We start from the raw sequence: 20,687 nt of genomic DNA on the forward strand, positions 1-20,687 counted from the left end.
CACACGTATCCTGACATGTCGCTAAACATCACAAGGCACGCCGCCGCCCCCGCGGGCATGTCTTTTCCTCTCCTCCGCCCTCCCCTTACGCCGCCTCCCTCATTCCCACCCCACAGAAGACAAGCACTGGAACAAGATAAGCATTTGAGAAGCAGATCGGGACACAAATTGTCTTTTGTTGGCCTTTAAACCTGAGAGGTGTTTACACAACACAGGCCATTATGCATGCGCGCTCAAACACATAGGTGTATGTGCCGAAACTGAGACGGGGTGCAACTCTGACAAATGCCACAGGGGAAGAGGGGGTGATTAGATGGAGAAGCGAACTATAGAAATGCTTAAGGCTAAAACTACTACTCGTGTGTGTGTGTGTGTGTGTGTCTGTGTGTGTGTGTGTGTGTGTGTGTGTGTGTGTGTGTGTGTGTCTGTGTGTGTGTGTGTGTGTGTGTGTGCATAAACCCCATCAACCATTGCCGTGAGGTTAGAGGTGCACTGAGTGCATGGAGGAGAGGGAGAAATAGTTGACATTCAATAGTTGACATCTGACTGACGTAAGGCCTTCCCTCTATAAACAGACAGTTTCATCAAACACAGCCTGCAAGACCTGGACAGTGTTGAGCAACCACCTAGCGCTTTGTGTACAACTCGCTAACGTTGTGGAATGTGCTAATGTTAGCTAACTTGCTAACATTAGCAACACTAAATGACTAGCACCTCGCTGGACAGAAGGAGAGCCATCGTTTTCTCTCTCAGAACTGACATGATGGAGTTTCAGTCATGATTCTTAGCATTTGTAATAAAGTACAAATACTCGTTCATTGTATTTGTGCTCCTGCTATGGATGCTGAAACTACTTGACTTATACTTCAGTGGCTGAGTTCTTGTATCACCGTTTAAGCAAAGAAGCACAGAAAAGCTGGTTCTTTTGGCTTTGAACACACTGAATTCGTCAAAACGTGGGTGGACTGTTTTTGTAAAGCAATAAAAGATGTGTCAATCCATTAGTTGCTAATAAAACCACTGAAAATGATCAAGGCAGACAAAGGCAATCTTTTACTATCACTGAAGTGTTATATTTTTTTTATTCATCTGTTTTTTTACGCATGTGTTTTTTGTTATTTCTCAAACGGTTGTCCCAGCTAATAAAAACACAGCAGAATCATAATCATGTATGATGTATGTTCTGTAGAAAACTAGAGAAGCGTTAATCCAATCACCTGAAAAACCACTTGCTCTATGATGACCTAAATTATGTCACACATTCAAACCTCTCAAGCATGGAAATGGGCTGAGCACCTCTAATCTAAATGAAACTCAACCACAAACCAGCGAGGAGGTCATGGGAGAATTAACACGCTATAACAAGACTGTTGTCCGTGCCTGTACACTGGAACCTATCACAGGAGCGTAGGCAAGGCAGGCGGGATATATACAATAGGAGGCCATTGGCCAAGCCATGCTATTCTGTAGGGCGCCTGGCTGCTCCGTCCCCAGCTAATGTGTGGGTTGTGCTCTGGGCCTGGCTGAGCCATAAAGGCAGTGAAGAGTGGCAGGAACATCATGTCCTCACAGCCAGGGCAGACACTGACTAGGAAGTCACTGTCATGCACACTCGCACATTAACCCCGACATATTCATCCACATGAAATGAAACGTGACACCGTCCACGATCAGAAATGGGGCGCACTTAACAATATACTACTACGACACAAGCTCTCTTCTTTCTCTCTTTTCGCCATTTTGTTAGGAGAGATCGAGGTGATCCACTTCTTCTCATTTTCATTCATCAGCTCAAAAAACGGAAGCCGGCTTCTCTTCCCTCTTGTTTTGTGCTGCAAAAAAATCGCATAAATGCACAGGAACACACATTTGCGACATCATTTTTTAAGCACTCGTGTGCATCAGTCGAGACAGCTTGCGTATAAGCACACACACACACACACACGCACACACACACACACACATATTGATGGTATGAGCAGCTGAAAAGGCAGGGATGAATCATAGTAAGCTGGAAATTTGTCCTCCACAGGCTCTGGGGTACACTTTGGAGAGAACACAGTTTTCTTAAAGGACTCCGGTCGCACTAATACATGACTCACCACTTTCTCATGAGTTTGGATGGAGCAATGGATGGAGTCAAGGATGGAGAAAGAAGACAGGGAGGGGAGGGGGGGTGGCGGAAGAGGCAGCAGGGGACCCAGCAGAGTGTATGACGGAGGACAAAAGTTTCCATCCAACCTGTGCAGCAGTGTGTTTAACTGTGTGCGATTGTTAAAGTGCATGCGAGTGTGTTCATCTGCACCAACTAGCAAGCATGCACACATATGAACTCCCTAAAAAACAACATGTCGGTGTTTGCACGGACGTAAAGGTGAAGGCGAAGCCGAGGGAGAGATGTATGTGCTGGGGGAGGTGAGGCTGCTGGCCGAAGGTTCAGTCAGGCCTGCAGCTCTCCCGTGGAGAGTGACCTCATCGCCTGGCCTCTGGCATTGTGGCAGCAGCACAAAGCCATGCAGGGGACGGAGAGCGAGGACTTACACATGAATGTGGGGGAGGGACCGGGTGTGAGCGTGGATGTCGATGTGAATGAGCCCTGCGTGATTGCGAGAGGGAGAAAGAGGAGGAAGAGGAAAAAGAGGGAGAAACGTGAAATCTGAAGGGACCACCACGCTTCTCAGGAAGAACACACACAAAGAGGAGACAGGAAACACAAACACAAACAAATGGACTAAACAACACACGACACAAACCCGCTAATTTGTTCGTGCGGTTATTGCACAGCGTGCCATAAAATACCAATGACAGACACAGTCAAACACCCTTGCTTGTCTTCCACCTGAACACACAGAGAAACAGGTCCTCTCACAAATACACCAATAGCCTCTATCTAAATCTAAATCATCCATTTAGTGCCACTACATCCTGTTTCCACTGCGCTACACACTGCCAGGAAGGAGAGTCTGCAGGGGATCCAGCGAGACAAGTGTCCAAGCATGTAGACACACAGTAATCTTGTACTGTTTGTGTGTATATATTTATTTCCAAGTATGTCTGACTAGAAGAAGTGATGACTCAAGGATACTTAATATCTCTATTATCTGTGTGTGGGGAAAACACCCCCTAGGGGCAGTTACATAGTAACAGCTCACTGTGTGCATGTGGATGTCGATGCAGCCGTACACATTAAAAACATTTTTAGAAACAGCACGTCTGTGTTCATCCGATCCTTTTACACAGCACTATATCTACCATCATCCTCTGTTGTTTTGTCCCTTCACACAGGCCTTAAATAAACTTCCGCTGCAATACGAGACGGGGTAAATCCCTCTGTAGCGTCTTACACTTCCCTATTGTTTGTTTATTCAAGTTTTCTGCCTCTCGCTGATTTATTTATTGTTTTTTTTTTTCACACCTCTTCAAGCACACACACACACACACACAAAGAGTGCCAGTACACTAAAGATGTTCCCCGTCCATCGGCAGGGCTAGTGGGGAAGGTGCAGAGGTCAGGGTTTAGGGGTCAGAGGTCAACTAATCGGTCACTTCATCAACTCATTACTCTGCTTGTTAATTAGAGGATTAAAGCAGGCGGGATGAGGTAAGCACCACCTCTCTACAACCCTTCCCCCCATTCTTCCCTTTGTGATAACGTTTTAACTGCACAATTTGAATTGTTGTATTGATTGTGCTTCTAATGAAATGCTAGATATATATTTGTTAAATAACATCAGGTTCAGGTTATCTACGTAATAATGATAAAGTGCTGCATTTGCTTGATTTCACAATCCTGAACTAAACAGGTTTAACAGCTCCTGTTACCAGATGGCAATATTATATTGCAAACTACGCCAAGGCAGCTCAAGGAAAAGGATAAACAGGGTTCCCTCATCCCTGCCAGACTCTTCATGTGGTTACACTGAGTGTAGGCCTTCCCGTGTCTGTGCTGTCCCTGAGAGAGTGCCTTGTGGTATGAGGGCATTGGACCAATGCATGCAGACAGGAGAGGACAACTTGATCCGCATATGTGTGTATATATATTTATTGTAGTGTTTGTGTCAAGTGAAATATAAATGCTCTTTTTGACAGATATCCTCGAGGCCTCTTCCTCCGTAATGGATCTCCCTCTAAATGTGACCTCAAAGAATGGTCCCTTCCTGCATTCTCTCCATCACTGAACTCATACATTAACAAAGTCGGAGATCATCAAGGTCATTTATCGAAGCGTGCAAAAAAAAAAAAAAAAAACGGACAAAAAAAGGCATTAACACACACATTTACTGCTATCGGAAATCTCATTTCATATCACTTCAGTAGGAAGTTAGATAAGAAACACAGTAGGAACTGAGAGAATGTGTGTTTAAACAGGCGTGATAGTGTGCGGTATTAAAAGAGAGGAAAGTGGTGGGGAGATTGGAGAGCACCTGGACAAACAGGCTGTGTGCATGCACACGCACACACACACACACACACACACACACATGCCTGTAAACTTGACAACCATATCCAAATTGATGCAAAACAGTGCGACCCGATTCTTTCTGTTATCAACCCCCGGCACTTCTTATCAAAACTTTTAATCCGAAAAACTAGTGCTGCTATTTGGCTGAAACCAAAACAGAATAATCAAACGTCTAGATGGTGTGATAATAGTTTCAGTCAATATGATAACGGTATGGTTACAGTGTTGGGACAGGTGGTTGCCGGCTCAGCACAATGAGAAATCAAACACCTGTTCAGCTTATCTGCAGTGCTTGTGTGTCTGTTCGTGTGACCATATCATAATGAGGTCATTATGGTAGCTAATGGGAAGCAAACAGAGGGGTCCACCCAGTGGACCGCTGGGAGACACACCATGGACTCAGCAGCCAAGGTCAAAGAGTCTGATGGTACGATTATGTCCATTAATACCTTCACACTTTGTATTCCTTTTCCAAAACAAATTATTCCTAACTTTGTACTGTATGTACCGCATTGCAATGCATGAGAGCTATATATATGTTTCTAAATAATATATATGTGAAATACTTTAAGTAAGAAGCAAGCAAAAGTAAGAAAATTGTCTCCTTTGATGTCTTTATCCCTGTAACCTCCCAAGCTTGCCAAGCGTTTAAGAGAAAACTGCCTTTTAATTACAAAAACAGTGTTTAGTTGAAAAATCTGCAAAGCAGAAATGTGTTAAAGTTTCATTTCCAGACAGCTGAGGAAAGATGACACACACACACACACACACACACACACACACACACACACTGGCTGGTGTAGCTCAGAAACTTTGAGGCCATAAAGTTTGGCATATGGAATGGTGTGTTAATCAAAGACTCCACGCTCCCAGCTGGAGCAGCCTCATGGGAACACAGTCTGACATGCACACGTGAGAATGTCCTGTGTGTGTGTGTGTGTGTGTGTGTGTGTGTGTGTGTGTGTGTGTGTGTGTGTGTGTTTCTCATGATAATAAAAAATCCCTGTCATCCTTTGTAGTGATGGTGGTATTCGTGTGCCTGGTGTTTCAGCCTTGGACCAGTGCAAGCTCCATCAGATCTACTATTTATATAGTTTATAGGAAGGATTTGCTCGATTATCTCATAGAAAGCTGTCCATTGAGAGCAAAGAGTAAGGGTCTGAATGACAGAAAGTGACAGACCCTGACATCTTCACACTGCTGACAATGGAAGCTGGGGAAGCCAACTTAACAAAACAGGATATGATCAAAGCACAGACCACTAGCTGGTTCTGTTTTTGTTCAAGTGATATCCTGCTTGTCCCAAGATGCCCTCCTGGATCATTTTCTCCCAGCCTGCGAACCCATTCCTGTAATTATACACTCATCTAAGCAGCATGAAGGAGTGACTTTAACGCAGGAATTATTTGAATCTTATTTTGAAATTTTGAAAACAGAAAGAAGAAAAGGCAGCCTTGTCAACTCATGTCTTTTATTAAAAGAACAAAATGGTGCTCAAAGAGCCAGTACGGTCTTCCCGGATTCCTAGAAAGGCAAATAGGTAACTTAAGACAGTGAGAGAGGGGATGACACAACAAGGAGAAAGAGATAGCTACAGAGAAAAAACGACGAGAGGAAAAAGAGAGCAGAGAAACAAAGAGGGCTTCATTGTTTTCATCTCGCTCATTACTGAAGGGGACACCGATAGCATAATATAGTCCTATTGGGGGAACAAATTGTGTGGTGTTCAGCTTACATAACTGCTGAGTGACTAATCACACAAGATGATTCCCGACGCACAGACAGCCATTGGTCCTCCATTTTTTCCCCTCTCTTTCACACACAGGGCCTTCAACCAAAAATAGTCATTTTGTGAAAGTTTCTATTGAACAAAGTACAAAAACGTTTGCCAATGCCAGCCAGCAGTCAAGAAGAAGACGTTTTTGTAACTAACCATCTGTCATCCAGTGATGCATTCACTGACTCCATCTTCCTGATGTCGAGCACAGTGCCGTACGAGGAGCAATGGTGGACTGTCACTACCTTCTCACCCAGTGACACCACATGTGCAAGAACATGTGATAACCCCAATGGCCAGCTGTTTGCAGAACGAGGGAGGAGCGAGAAACGGAGAGACGGAGAGAAGGGACTGTGAAGTCGGACTCCATCTGCTAATGTGCGTCAGTCCCTGACAGTTCTGGCACATCTAAAGACGCCTATGTACTTCAGCAATGCCACGACAGAAGGCATCAACATGCAAAAGTGATTACTCTGAAACTGAGATTGGCTTCACTTTTTCTATTTTTTCTTTTGCCCACGGTAACAGGAATACACAGAGCTACAGTAGATCACTAATATTGTGCGTTATTTAGGATGAGCTGAAGTCACAGTTGCACCTTCTACGGCCAGTTTGGTGCCGAACATGACCGATGAGAGCATGTTGCGCACTCTACAGCCACTAAGCCATGTGCAAAGGACTTCTGGTTGCTTTGTGCAGATTCTCATTCATGCTGGAGGACCACATTGGCCATACATCAATACGCTGCAGCCTAGCCTTCAGCTAATGCATGCTAGCTGCATGCCCATTGACACAACAACGAATTCCTGTATGCAGAGCATTAATAGTTGATGCTAGCTGTGTGTAGCGAGACAGCAAACATGACAGCCAGTCGAATAAATTCTACATCATGCATGGTTTCACGGGCCGACGGCGACGCCGTCACACAGCTTGGCATGCCAAGAGGCCTTGAGTACATTAGAACCTGATGGTTTATGGTATACCGCCCCGTATGTTTGTGGTGCAACTTTAATCTACCACATCAGCCACCCAAGCGCATGGTTTTTCAGACCTGTCCGGATCCATCACGTTGCACTATGCTCGGGGGGGTTGCTTCAGAAGCAGTGACGTGCAATCAGAGGCCTGCGTGCCTGTGCCAAGGAAGCACGGTAAATTGTCAGCTGACGAAAGACTGGAAAGAGTGTGTTTTGGGTTTGGTCCGCGGAGGCTTTAGCCAACAGGAAAGCTCCGGTGTTTCCTCTCCATGGGGCGTAATGGATTCTCCCCACCAATGAAACACTATTCCGGCTGGCAGGCTGGACCGCCAGCCACCTGAGAGCCTTTCCCACAAACCCCCCCCCCGCCCCCCGCCCTGTCAGAGCCAGACCCAGCCATCACTGGAGATCTGGGACAGATGGAAGTAGGGAGAGACGATAGTTGAAGAGAGAGAGAGGAGGAATGTGAAAGAACAATGAAAAGGAGCAGATGGTAAGAAAAAAGGGAGGGACTGGGGAAATTGGCATTTCTCTCACTCTCGACTATGGAGAATCGTTGATTTCCAAGCACTGTAAGTACCACCACCCATATCTGAAATACACAACATGATACTGACATACAGACAGGTTTCCATAACAACCAACAACACAGCACGACGCAAACCCACACTGACACATCCAGATGCCCCATTGCCCACCATTCGCCACATACCCCTCCTCCTCTGTCTGCTACATCTGTCCACATTCATCCCTCCACGTCTCGGCAGACAGAGATGAGCAGGCAACACTGGCACACAGTGGCCACCGGGGCAATACACGCTGGAACAATGGGCCGTTCATGATTTTATCAGCTTACATGCACCCGTAGGCCACACGCACATATGCAATTAAATATGCTATTAAAGAGGTCACAGGGGTCACAAGTGTTTTGTACCTTCTCTCATTATCGTCCAAGTGGGCAAACAGCACATTCTTGGAGATGGCCTTGGCCAAGGCGGTCATGGTCTTGTAGTCCTTTGGTATCACCTGTGTGGACAAAGCAGTCATATCCGTTACAGTGAAGTATACTCTGACAACACGGTGCAGGTGGACACATGAAACGGACCGGCACACACACACACACACACAAAATGGGCCAGACTTCAAAGGCAGACTAAATTGAGTAATTAAAGAGCAACCCATTGGCAAACTCTGAGAGGAATATCCCACACGTGTCTGTGTATTTTTGGGAAAAGCCCATCTGTTCAGGGATTACACTCAAAATGTCACACAGCCCTTAAAAATTCACAAGAGGCCCTGAACTCATTCATAAAACATGCATTTTCATGTCCCAGACTCTGTGGTGTGTGTGTGTGTGTGCGTGTGTGTGTGTGTATATACATAGAAAGGGACCGACAAACTCTTCCACCCACAACAAAGCCACAGAAGTCCGTATTTATAAAGAGGCATCCTAGAAGAGCTCCTTTTATCACAGGGTGAGAAAGGCAAAAATAAGAGGAAGAAAGAGGAAGTGTGAGAAGACTAAACTGAACCATTCTTACTAGAGAATAACTTGAATAGGGAGAGCAGCGTGTCCGTGTATGTGTTTTGTCTCTGGCGGTGAGGGAGAGGAGGGGGTAAGGCTGTAATTACGTTAAAGCAACAGATGTCTCCACATGAAGACGACCACGCGGCAGCACTGTGCGCAACATGCACACAAATACACACACGACCACATCACATATGAACTAAAAAGTACCAACATTTTGAATCTCTATCTGCAGCTTTCTGGCCACTCAGTGGACAGAAGGAGAAAGAGGTTGGTCTGGCCTGGAGTGAGAGGAGGACACAGAAACCCAGGGCTGCGCAGGGTTAAAAGTCATTCTAGGATTGGGATATTAGGTCAGCGACTTGATAATCCTCCACAAGATCCTGCTCCTTAACTGTGATACATGAATGCCAAAGTTATATTCCACAAGAACCCTTTAAAGTTGGAGGAATATCTGACTGGATGTCTGTTCTGTTCCCACCTCGTCAAGAGGTTGTCCACACTAGTTCCCATCAATCTGACGCCAGCCCTGCTATCCACTGTGTCAACCGTCAATGTGATCTCCGGAGTGACAGGCCTCACAATTTGCTAAGACTCGCGGTGCTTAACAGCAAAGCTCCTTTTAATCAGATGAGCAGGACACGCTTAATTGATTGTGGTCTGTTTAACAGCTGCAGATTTTCACACTAGGGGTCATTAATGGAATTGATGGTGTAGGAAAAGATGTTGGTACATAAAGTGTGTGTGTGTGTGTGTGTGTGTGTGTTACATCAGTGTACATTAACGGCCAGTTGAAATGCCCTCTCATACTGAAGCAATAACGTGCTTTCATCTTCTAATTCGATTCTAATTAACTTTTCTCTGGCCGTCTGTTGTGTTGAGTAAGCACATGAAATCATTTCTTTTTCACATGCAGCTGACGTGGCTGTCTGTGCTCTTGCACGTGTAAGTTGTTGCATGTGTGTGTGTGTGTGTGTGTGTTTGTGTGTGTGTGTGTGTGTGTGTGTGTGTGTGTGTGTGTGTGTGTGTGTGTGTGTGTGTGTGTGTGTGTTTGTGTGTCAGTCCGTGAGATAGTGAGGGACAGTGAGGAGAATGAGGCTGGAGGTGGAGGCAGAGCCTGTTGCCACGACACATAACTACAGTGTCTGGTAGAGACCTCAGAGCCATAAACACAAATGCATGTGGGTGTGTGCACACACCTGACACACACACACACACACCTGACACACACACACACACACACACACACTGCATGCTCCAGTGGCCATGCGATTACACCGTGGTGATGGTGGTCACGCAGTTTTGTCATTACCCAGCAATTAATGCCATGTCAAGTTAATTACAAAGGAACAAGCATGGCAAAGACACCACTGACAACTGACTAGGGTGTGTGAGTATGTACAGTATTATGAGTGTGTGTCTGCGAACGTAAAGGTGAGTTATAGTTTCTGGCAAAAGAGCAACCTTTCCAATAGCTCCACTAAATTGTAAAATGGACACATGGCAGGTTGCAAGATGACAGATAACTCTAACAGCCGCCTCGCTGGCCAAAAATGAGAAAACATGAAGTCACTTCGCAAAATACATTATTTCCCCTTTTATTTCTCAATCATGTTGTCATACAAACGAATTAAATCCAATGGCTTAATTTGTTCTCAGATTTTTTGACAAGCGGTGTATTTATATGCACAGCTTTCTGCACTAAGCTGATTTTCTAAGCAGCATTATTATGAACCCAGTTTCTGTAATCGGAGTGGGGGATTAGAAAAACCCAATTTTTCCAGCTAGACGATGATTTCTTGGTCGTGTATACATGTAACCGGGTTTCTTATCAGCTTTTTACACGTACACATGTGCATGACGAAGAGTGAAGATCGGGAAAGCAAGATACAGAATGTGATTACATGGAGTAACTCGGCCGATTTCTACAGATTAATCTACTTTCTTGTGTGTCAATGTGCTGAAACGTGGGGGGGGTCGTTCTAACCTTTACGTGGTTCGGCAGGAAATAACAAACAGTCGCTCTGTTCAGTGGGAATCTATCACAGTCAAGCCTACATCACAGAATTGAACATCAGTTCAGCAGCTGACTCACAAACGCTGCAAAAAACATTCACTGATGCGTCCAAGTCTGTTCGTTAATTGCTGTCATAGATTTATTTACCGTATCTCCCTTCACACCGTCACGATGTTTCAATGGATGTGTTTACGTACGTGCTCTTTGAGTGGGCGTCAAATGGCACGACAGCTCCGTGTTCAACAAATAAACAGCAATCAACCTCGTTGTCTGCTTGATGTTCCGGATTAAATTAGACCGTGTTTTGAATTTCTCATACTGCGGGGGACCTTGTATAAGCCCCATGACACATGGTTTAACAGCATGTATTGACTGCAGGTAGCTGTGTGCAAACATGTTGACGACTTTGTATATATATAATCATTTGCACCCAGGTATGTACTAATGTGTCTGTAGGTGTTTGCGTATGCATCCATCTCCCAACGCTGACCTTGCGTACGTAGCTGACAGCGTCCTCTTCGGTGTAGACCTCGGCGCTGACTCCTCCCCTGCGGCGCCGGGCCTTGACGACGGGGTTGGGCGGAGGGGGGGAAACCTCATCATCGTGCGAGTCCGACTGGCTGTTAGATTTCTGCCGTGCCATAATCTGCTTGCATTCTTCCTGTAAAACCAAGAGGGAGAGACTGTTAGAGAGGGTGTATGAAAACAGATTCAACTTCTATCTTAGCTCCAGACGAGACGAGCAAGATCATATTAGAGCATGAAGATGGGCTTACAAACCTCTCTGAACACCCTTTTCTAACATCAAGCATCATGTGGATTCTAAAGCAGGTCAGATAGATTTGTATAACCTTTAGAGAAAGTGCGGTGGACATGTCCTAGTCCTGAGTGAACGCTGTCTGGACATCTGGCTTCTATGGCATAAAGCGAAAGGCATCAAATATTAATATCTGCCTGAACACGCAGAGAGATGAAGGCTCAGCCAGGTTCTCTCTCCCTCTCAGACACAAGGAATAAAGACATCCATGGGGCCTCCGGCTGGCTGTTGTTTCAGCTGCTAAACGCTCTACAGGTGATGAATTATTGATTGCAGACTTGATTAACACATCAGCATAAGTACACAATAAAACCACTGTTAATGTCTGAGAGCGCTGTGAGACGAGGACAGTGGGATGACATGTTTGTGCAAAGGTAGTCCACATCCACTGCTTTGTGTATTTCCACTAACAAGGACTGGTGTCCACCTGCTGGTATTGTGAGTTTATTCCTTTATTTGAGTGCACCGATGGGGCCACGGGCACAGTGGGGGTACAGTTGGCAGCAGGGTTTTTTTTCACCATCACATTTTTCTGGTCACAGTAACACATTTATCTGTTAGCTGGTTCACTGCATTGCTGCTGTGTAGTCAGAAATAAACAAAGGTGTCTCATGGGGACGGGGCTCCAGACAGGCTGGGAGCAAGAGGTGGCACAGATCACACTGCAGTAAAGACACACCACACAGACAGAAATGAACAGAACCAGGAAGAGAGGTGATTTAAACCTGCTACCATCACATGAACAAGCTGCTTTATTAACAAAACTAAGTACATTTATCCTGCTTTGGAATGTTTATGATAAGTGATGACTGATGGGTTTAATCAATGAAAAATGTAGTCACCAATTTTGTTATAAATACTACTGACCAAGAAGCTGTGCTCACATTTATGATTATTGTTCTACTCTATGTGGGAATTTGTAGGCAGTAGTTCTTAACGTATAAATATTAGTCAGAAAAAGCTTTAATTATTTTATTATTATTGTTGTGATCAGTCTAGAGTAGAGGGAATGGTCAATGAATTGCTTCATAAATGAACAGACAATTAATCAGCAACCGCCAAACATTTTGTGGTTCAATCAAAAAGATTTCATGCTATGCTCATCTATGACAGTAAACTGATAGTATAACCTTTCAATATCTAATTGATTATTGATCACTGAAAAGCACAGCAATCCAGGTCATACCACCTCCAAATGTTAAACTGCATTCTATAATTCAAGCAACACTATTTTCTATGAAACCTACTGAGTCAACTTTTTTCTCTGCAAACTGTAAAGAGGAGAAGAACCAGAAGACGACCTGGAGCAGCTGAGAGCAGAGTGATTAGTCAGTGCCTTGAGCAGGGAGCAGAAATTGCTGCTTCTTGACTCTGCTCCGATACTGACAGGGAGGCAAAGACAGAGACGGAGAGGAAGAGAGAGACAACCTGTGACAGAAAAGATCGCAAAGACAATAGAGAGGTGGAGAGAAGAGTTGGCAAGCGAGGAGGAGGAGACCCGAAAAGTGAGACGAACAAAAACTGTCAAATCAGACCTCACGACTCAGCGCTTCTCTGCACATTCTTTCTTTAACTATCTGTTTCGATCATGCCAGCAGCATAATGGGGACGGGAATAGTAAAACAGCAACGCTATAATAACCAAAAGCCAGTGAGACACTTCGGCTTGCACTTTCACTCATTCTATGACTTGGTTTGCTTTGATGTAATGATCTTTTTTGTCTCTCCGTCTCCATTCCCCTGCATTCTGTTTGACTTTGTGCCTCTCCTTCTAATTACATCCTGAGGTTACTGTGACGCTCTGCTCGCTGTCTAACTGTATAAAACAGTTTGATGAAGCAGATCACACACACACACACGCACACACACACACGCATACACACACTCACTTCTTGCTTACGCAGAGTCACCGCCTGAGGGAACACAGCCAGCAGCGGGAGAAGAGGGGAGGTAGAGCCAGAGAGCAGCATCAAAACAAGCACACGCAATCTCACAAACATGCACGGGCAGACTGCAGGGGGAGAAGGGGAGCTCACACACTCCAGCTTCTGCAAATCACTCAAAACACTGGATCACTCAAAATAGGTAATAAGCATCTTTACCTTGCATTAGCACACGCTTTGACAACAAACACATTGTGCTATGCTACTTTCTCCTGCCCCTATGAGACGATACAGGTTAGATCCAGGAGGCTAACTACCGGCTGTGTTCGTTAGCGGAGGTATTTACCATCGCATGGAGGGCCCCTGGCCAGGCGTGCTGTATGTCCCTCAGCCTGTCAGAGGCAGCGGGCATCAAGTCCAAGTGTGAGTGTGTCCGAGTGTGTCCGAGCATCAACACACCTGGGTTCCCAGCTCATACACACCTGACGCACATGTCACACAGCATCTCGCCATCGCAGGCGACGTGGGGTGTGCACTCAGGTTTGAGTGTGTGTGTGTGTGTGTGTGTTTGTGCGTGAGAGAGAAGTGGCAAAATGTCTGCAATCCCCACGACACAGCAGCTGATCACAGCAAAAAGCCCGTCTCTCCATCGCTCTCCTGCGCAACTCTCTGTCCCTGTTTTCCAGCCCTCTTTCTCTCTCACTCCCTCCCTCTCACCCTCACACACACACACACACATACGCACGCACACACACACTCGCAATCAGCTGGCGCAATGAGCGGGCTCCTCTCGCTCCCCCCCCGTCACCATGACAACTGGTTACTGTGAGCATCCTGAATAGTTTGGCGGCGAGTCTGAGCAGGAAGCGACGGTGGCTCACGCACCTACATTTACACGCACACCGGTGGCTGACGCCCGTTGACAGACCGTCTCTCTTTCACTCGCGCATCGACAGTGATTCACTGGGGAAACGTCACTCCCCTCAATGCAGACTTCTGTTCTGACCAAACGGCATGAGCTAATGGCTCCAAACATTCCCGTAGAGATACGTCACCGTCCCATACATTCCCTGTGCGTGTCAGCCGCCGCCGCTCTGTACCATGCAGCGTCTTCCTAACTCCTGACTGATTTCCAACCGCGTGCTTTCTCCCTGGGTCAGGAGGTCAGGATGCATCAAGTGACGACTTTGTGTCCGGCCTCCAACAAGTCCTCGTGCTGTTCTGGCCCCGCTGCTTTCATCATAGTGTAAATGCATGTGGAGGCCAAGATGAGCTGCAGCAGCAATGTGACTTTAGCAGCAGCAGCAGAGGCAAACTTTTTCTAGCTTTAGCTATAACAACACACAGGCTAGGGCCATTCATCAATTCCAGGGCTACGCACAATAGCAAAGCACATCTGCAGTTTGCAACTGTTTTATTTAATATTTAATTTCTCCTCTATTATCAGCGCTATAAGCCTATGTCAGACTCTGTCTCCACCTCTCTCCCTCCTCCCTCTCTCCTCTGCTCTACCTGCGTCATCATCAGCGGCTGGATGCCAGAGAGAGAGAGAGAGAGAGAGAGAGAGGACAGAAGAGGAGGCAGAGGACACAGACGAAAGCAGGACACAGAAGCTCTGTAAAAATTGGGCTTTCCATTAGAGTCACAGTGATGCGAGGGTCAGAGTTCCAACCAAAGAATGGAGACACAGACAAAAGATGACACACATGCGATCCTCACCACACTCCCTCAATCATAATTTGCCGTTATCAAACCATTATTCCCCTTTCAACTATGGATGTCACACTAAAATGGGCTTCTCCCGTTTTGTTCGTTCCCTGAAACAATTTTCACCGAGCAGATATGAGCAAAAAGTTATGACTAACTCGTCCTAATAGCTATGACTAACCGATATTAATCAGCCCAACCACCCCTCAGGGGCTGACGGGTGGTTGGGTTTGCAGCACCGATGCATAAAAACATCTTTTCTTTCTACGCAGTTATCATCATTTCTGAAAAGGAAGCATCCATAAGCGGTTACCTTAGGAAGCCGGTGACGGAGACGATTTCACTCTCCAGCGCCAGAGCTGAAAGCGTGCGAGTGAACCAAAAACAACACGGTGCCACACACACACACACACACACACACACACACACACACACACACACACACACACACACACACACACACACACACACACACACGCAGTTAATGAAGCATGGAGAGCTGATCCACCAGTGGAGCTAACAGTCTACTCATCACTCTGTTCCACACCATTACAACACCACAATGGACAGAAGGTTCGCTTCTGTATTAGGACCGCGTGTGTGCTGTGCTGACCTCTTGGCTATGAAATGATGTTCACTCTCTTTATGGCTACACCACACACACACACACACACACACACACACACACACACACACGCACACACACACACACACACACACACACACACACACACTGTGTGACTTTCCTCATGGCAACTCTCAATCCCAACATTCATTTTCTAGTCGAAGCCCTCAATTCTAATGGCCTACACTCCAACCAAGTCTTAATTGTAAAATGAACTTGTGGCGATTTCCATCCAAAGTAAAAGTAAACTATATGACAGGAGCTTTAAAGAGCTGAAAGCCAAGGACTCGTACCTGGCTTCTTACATTACATACAGTTTTCTTACAGTTTCCTTATGTATCTCTTCTGCTGTCTCCGTCCTACTGCTTTCCATCTTAGTGCTGTACACCTGACACCTTTTCTTTTTCTCTCACACCAACCAGAGATTAGAAGGGGAGGGAGGAGGGATGCAACGGGCAGATGAGAGAGGACAAAGAGGGACCACCGGGAAAACAGGGGCTGGGGGTCCGATGTACCTGTAGGGGCCCCAGGACGGGGGTTTAGACCTGGGTCACTGCGTGCACCCCCAGGATGATTTGACAGTACCCCGCTCCCAGTATGGTGGTGATGAGTGAACACAGGCTAAAGACACTAATTACACTGTGCAACAGAGTTTGCTAATATGCGGTATGTATTCACATCAGCGGCACACACACATGTAGACTGATTTAACAGTCATCGAGCAGGACAAAAGGAAGAGTGGGACAACATAAAACAAACAAAAGAGAGTAGAATATAGAGGAGCTCATCCAAAGCATCATCTGATTCTCTTCTAAATGCTCTCAGCGGACTCAACAAACAACCACACCCTCCTGACAAATTGTCAATCAGAGGCCTTTGAAGGAACCGGTGGATTTGTTATGATCCTGGTGACAGCTGAATGGTTGGCAGCACAGAAAGGCTTCTCATCTTACAGGGGACGGCGAGACAGCGGCTGATTGACTGATAGACTGACAGACAGAGAGTGAGGAGAACTCTCCCATAATGCAATATGTCTGGACCTTTCACAAGTAGGGCTGCTGGAGCGCGGTTAATGTTTGTAAATGTGCTTTACTTGACACGCTTTATGATGTTGACAGAGCCGATAATCAGCGCTGTTCTGTCCTGCATACAGTAGGAGTACTTCATCAAGAAAATGTAATTACTTAGCCAACATTATTATCTGGCTTCATCGCCTATTTTACTCTTAATGGGACCATAATTTACTAAATGAAAATCATGCTATATTGAATAAGACTTGAAGCCAGTGATTGAGACCATAAACCCATGTTTACAGTATTTACTGTGGTAATAAATCAAGTCAGAAGTCAGGTAATTTTCTCAAAGACAAATACATCTGACTTATTTTTGCAACCATCTTCTGTTGGAGCTAATTAATTTAAAATTGTACACAATAAATCCTGTTTATATGTATTCTTCAGGCAATTATGGATAATATAATGTGTTGTGTTGTTTATTTCCAATTTGAGATGCAGAAATGGACATGGAGTCATGGAATGAAGAGATGAGGGATAAGGGTGTGATTTTTAAAGCCATGACTGAAGCATGAGAACACAAACTTATGACAGCCATGTGCGTGTAAGGAACAGAGGAGGCCTTGATAACACAAACATGAACACAACCACAAACAGATCATACACACAAGAAGCAGAACATGTTTAGCACCTATATGAAGGGCTACACCTGTTTGCAGTGTTTCCAATGGGTCTTAAGTTTCAATTTGATATCACAGAACAGAGCCAATGTAGTCACCCAAATGTGATGCTTAGACTCACATCCCAGCATCACACGCACATACAGTACAGACGGAGTCGAGGAGTGACGGCCGTCATGCACTGAACGCCTGGTTTCTGGCACAGGTGGTATGTTCTTGATCGAAGCGTTGACGGAGGAGACTTAAGATAAGTCATCAGATATGATCTCACAGAGAGTTAAAGAAAACAAAATTGAAATAAAGTGCAGCTGCCCACTTAATACACGGAGTGGCATATCCACATTCACACATTCAATCCTGTCACTTTTAGCTGATGCTGCCTGTTGGACAGATCTGTAATGATGCTGACTGATGAGGGAAAAAGTCGCCATTTCTTTTCAAGTGTATGATCATGGCCCAAAGACTGCAACAATAGACCCTGTGTATTATATCTGTTTGTCTGCCTTTAATGAGAGACAGCAAGCTTTTCTATTATTACGAAACAAACTTAACTGCCAAGATATTCCACTGTAAACTAAACACATATGCCATAAACTCCCAGTGAATAATCAGAAAATACATAGCTAAGGTGTTGCACGAATTGGGTTTTTACACTGCAGTGTGCCAAAAATGAAGATCACTCCTCACAAAATGATACACGGAGCTGAGCTGATAGAGGTGGGGAGATGAGGACGTCTGAAGCTACTGTTGTAGGGATCAAAGGCGTCATTACCGTGCATAAATAGGCAGGATGAAAGGGAGAGAGACGCCTGTTATTTTCCCATTCACAAAGTCAGCTGACTACCAAAGACATGTTATTATATCAAACAAAACTAGTCAGACTGATGATTTAGTGTGTGTTTGAGTTACAAATAGAAGAGTCACCGAATAGAAAGAAAGACAGAAATATAGAAAGAAGGAAACCATTTCATCAAAGAACAAAACTGTGAGAGCGAACGATGGAGAAGCCGAGACAGAGAAAGCAGATTTTCCAGATAAGATTGTGAACGCCGTATGAAATGGATCCTGTGCAGATATGAAATGAGGTTAGCGTATAGGTCTGGCATATGGGGAGAAAGAATACCCCGGTGAACTAATTGTACCACAAAAAGAAAAAACGTGGACGCATGACACGAGAGACGGCATCAACTTTGTGAATAAAGGGGCTCATTCAACACAGGATGGGCTACAGGCTATCTATCCTCTATTGTTGCCTAGGTTACCGCCTCTAGTGGGCGACGAGTGCTGACGAAAGCGGCTGGGAGAGACGAAAGAGAAACACAGAAAAACACAGAGGGTGAAGTAGAGGAGGGAAATGTGATGACAAAAGAGTACTTTCTGTCATCTCCTCATGTTGACAACAAGCGCTTTATGCTCTGAAAGACAGACCTGACACATCGATTCAACAAAACTTTATGTTGTTTTGCATTTAAAAAAGCTCTTCCTCTACTGGCAGCTGGAGACATTGAGATAAAAGTGTTGAGCAATAAAACACAGATAACTCTTAATAACAAGATAGAAAAGAGAAATCCAGATTAAAATGGACATGAACCAAATATTGCAGTCAAAGTTACCCTGCACCGGGGGAAAGGAGCACAATAAGCCTCTTAAATAACTGGGACACCACATAAAACATAAAACGTGGCCTGTTTAAATTCCACGAATGACTGACCTCACAACACAAGCACGGATTTAGAAGGCTTGACTGGAACGGTCTTGGGCAACTGTGGACCTTTAGAGGGCTGAAAGCCTGCAGGTTTGTTGTTTTTATTCTAACCACTTGTATACACCAGTTGATTTCACTGACCGCCATTCAACAACACGACTGTTCCACCCCTGCTTGCTAAAGCAACATATCCTCCTCGTGACTTTAAAATACGCTGTTTTGATCCTGACCTTTGACCCAAACACAAGGATGCAAACATTCAACAAAAACATATTATCACAGATCCGGTCTGGGTATTAAAATGCATTCTTATCTTAAGTGAACAGCGCTAAATACAGGTGTAAACAACCACCAAGATACAAGAACACAAAAGTCACATGTTAATTCCAGATGTTAACGGGGCCACAGTGTATTCATGTGCATGTGGACACACACACATTCTGTGCAAGATGTTTGCTTCATCAGCCAAAACAAGGGGAGACCGAGGAGTAAAAACAAAAATTAGAATGTAAAAAGCTTGGAGGGCCGACAGGTAAATGCAGAAGTGGAGATGGGGGGCTGATTGCATGTAAGCAACAACAGTGTGATGAGAAGCAGCAGCTCCTGTAGCACAGCAAGTGAGATCGAGCAGAGCACTGCAGCTTAAATACATTAACATAATGCACAGCGTGTGACGGATATGTGATGCGGAGAGTGGAGCATCACACATGCAACACTGTTTTCCACCAATGACAATGTATTTATATAGGATCTACTTGCCTCTGGACACCAGGGCCCTATTCCTGTTCTGTACCATACCCTATTCATTTATTCTATCGATAATGTAATAAATATGAAGCTCCGTTTCACACAACAACACGCTTTGCATATTTGACCTACATTCAGGGTTTTGATCAGCACAGCGAAGCTTTGATGCTCATCTGTTACCGAGCCGGAGGGTGCAAGTTCAAGTGTGCAGTATGTCATTTTACAGAGAATGCAACACTCGCAACGTGCTACTGTATGCTTCTACTGTATGCTGAGCTCTGTCACAGCCATTAGTATTCATGCTGCCTCTCTGACTATGCAGCATTACAGTCCCCACTACCGGCAGCAGAAGCTCACTTTCTGTATCCAAGTGTGTGTAGGACTTATGGGATGCATACAGGCAACGCAATGCTTGGGTAAATACGATGAAATCAGATGACTCTCACATGCCAAACCCCAAAAAGCTGGGAACAAATCATTTTGACTAAATTGGAGACAACTTGAATATTAGGCACAATAACTGTATAGATCCTTTGATACTTAATTAAAAAAAGGAATAAAAACTGTGCTTTCTTATAGCTTTAAAACAACATAAATGCCACGTTCCATGAATACAGCAGGAGTCAGTGAATAAACTTTCACGTAAAAAGCACCTTGCCACTGTAGAGGAGCCAGTTGACATTTGACATCCTGTTTTACACTTTTGTTCTTGCCGTGATCTTTCTTTTCCCTCGTCTCTCTATCTGTAGCCAC

The 20,687-nt window shown here is 45.0% G+C and overlaps 1 protein-coding gene across 2 annotated transcripts in view; it reads right to left on the reverse strand.

Moving 5' to 3' along the window:
• prkar1b (protein kinase, cAMP-dependent, regulatory, type I, beta) overlaps positions 1–20,687 on the reverse strand; it is a 51,175-nt gene that overhangs the window by 28,318 nt on the left and 2,170 nt on the right. The window contains exons 1-3 of one of the 2 annotated variants that reach the window (XM_084037131.1): positions 13,804–13,949; positions 11,249–11,419; positions 8,148–8,239 (exon numbers count right to left, since the gene is read on the reverse strand). In XM_084037131.1, coding sequence (XP_083893257.1) covers positions 8,148–8,239; positions 11,249–11,419; positions 13,804–13,908 — 368 coding nt within the window. In that variant the 5' untranslated portion in view covers positions 13,909–13,949. Of the gene's footprint in view, positions 1–8,147; positions 8,240–11,248; positions 11,420–13,803; positions 13,950–20,687 lie in introns of those variants that run through there. The other variant, XM_084037130.1, reaches the window with a different exon arrangement.

This window comes from Eutrigla gurnardus, assembly GCF_963514095.1.
Source record: "Eutrigla gurnardus genome assembly, chromosome: 20".
Classification (NCBI taxonomy): Eukaryota; Metazoa; Chordata; class Actinopteri; order Perciformes; family Triglidae; genus Eutrigla; species Eutrigla gurnardus.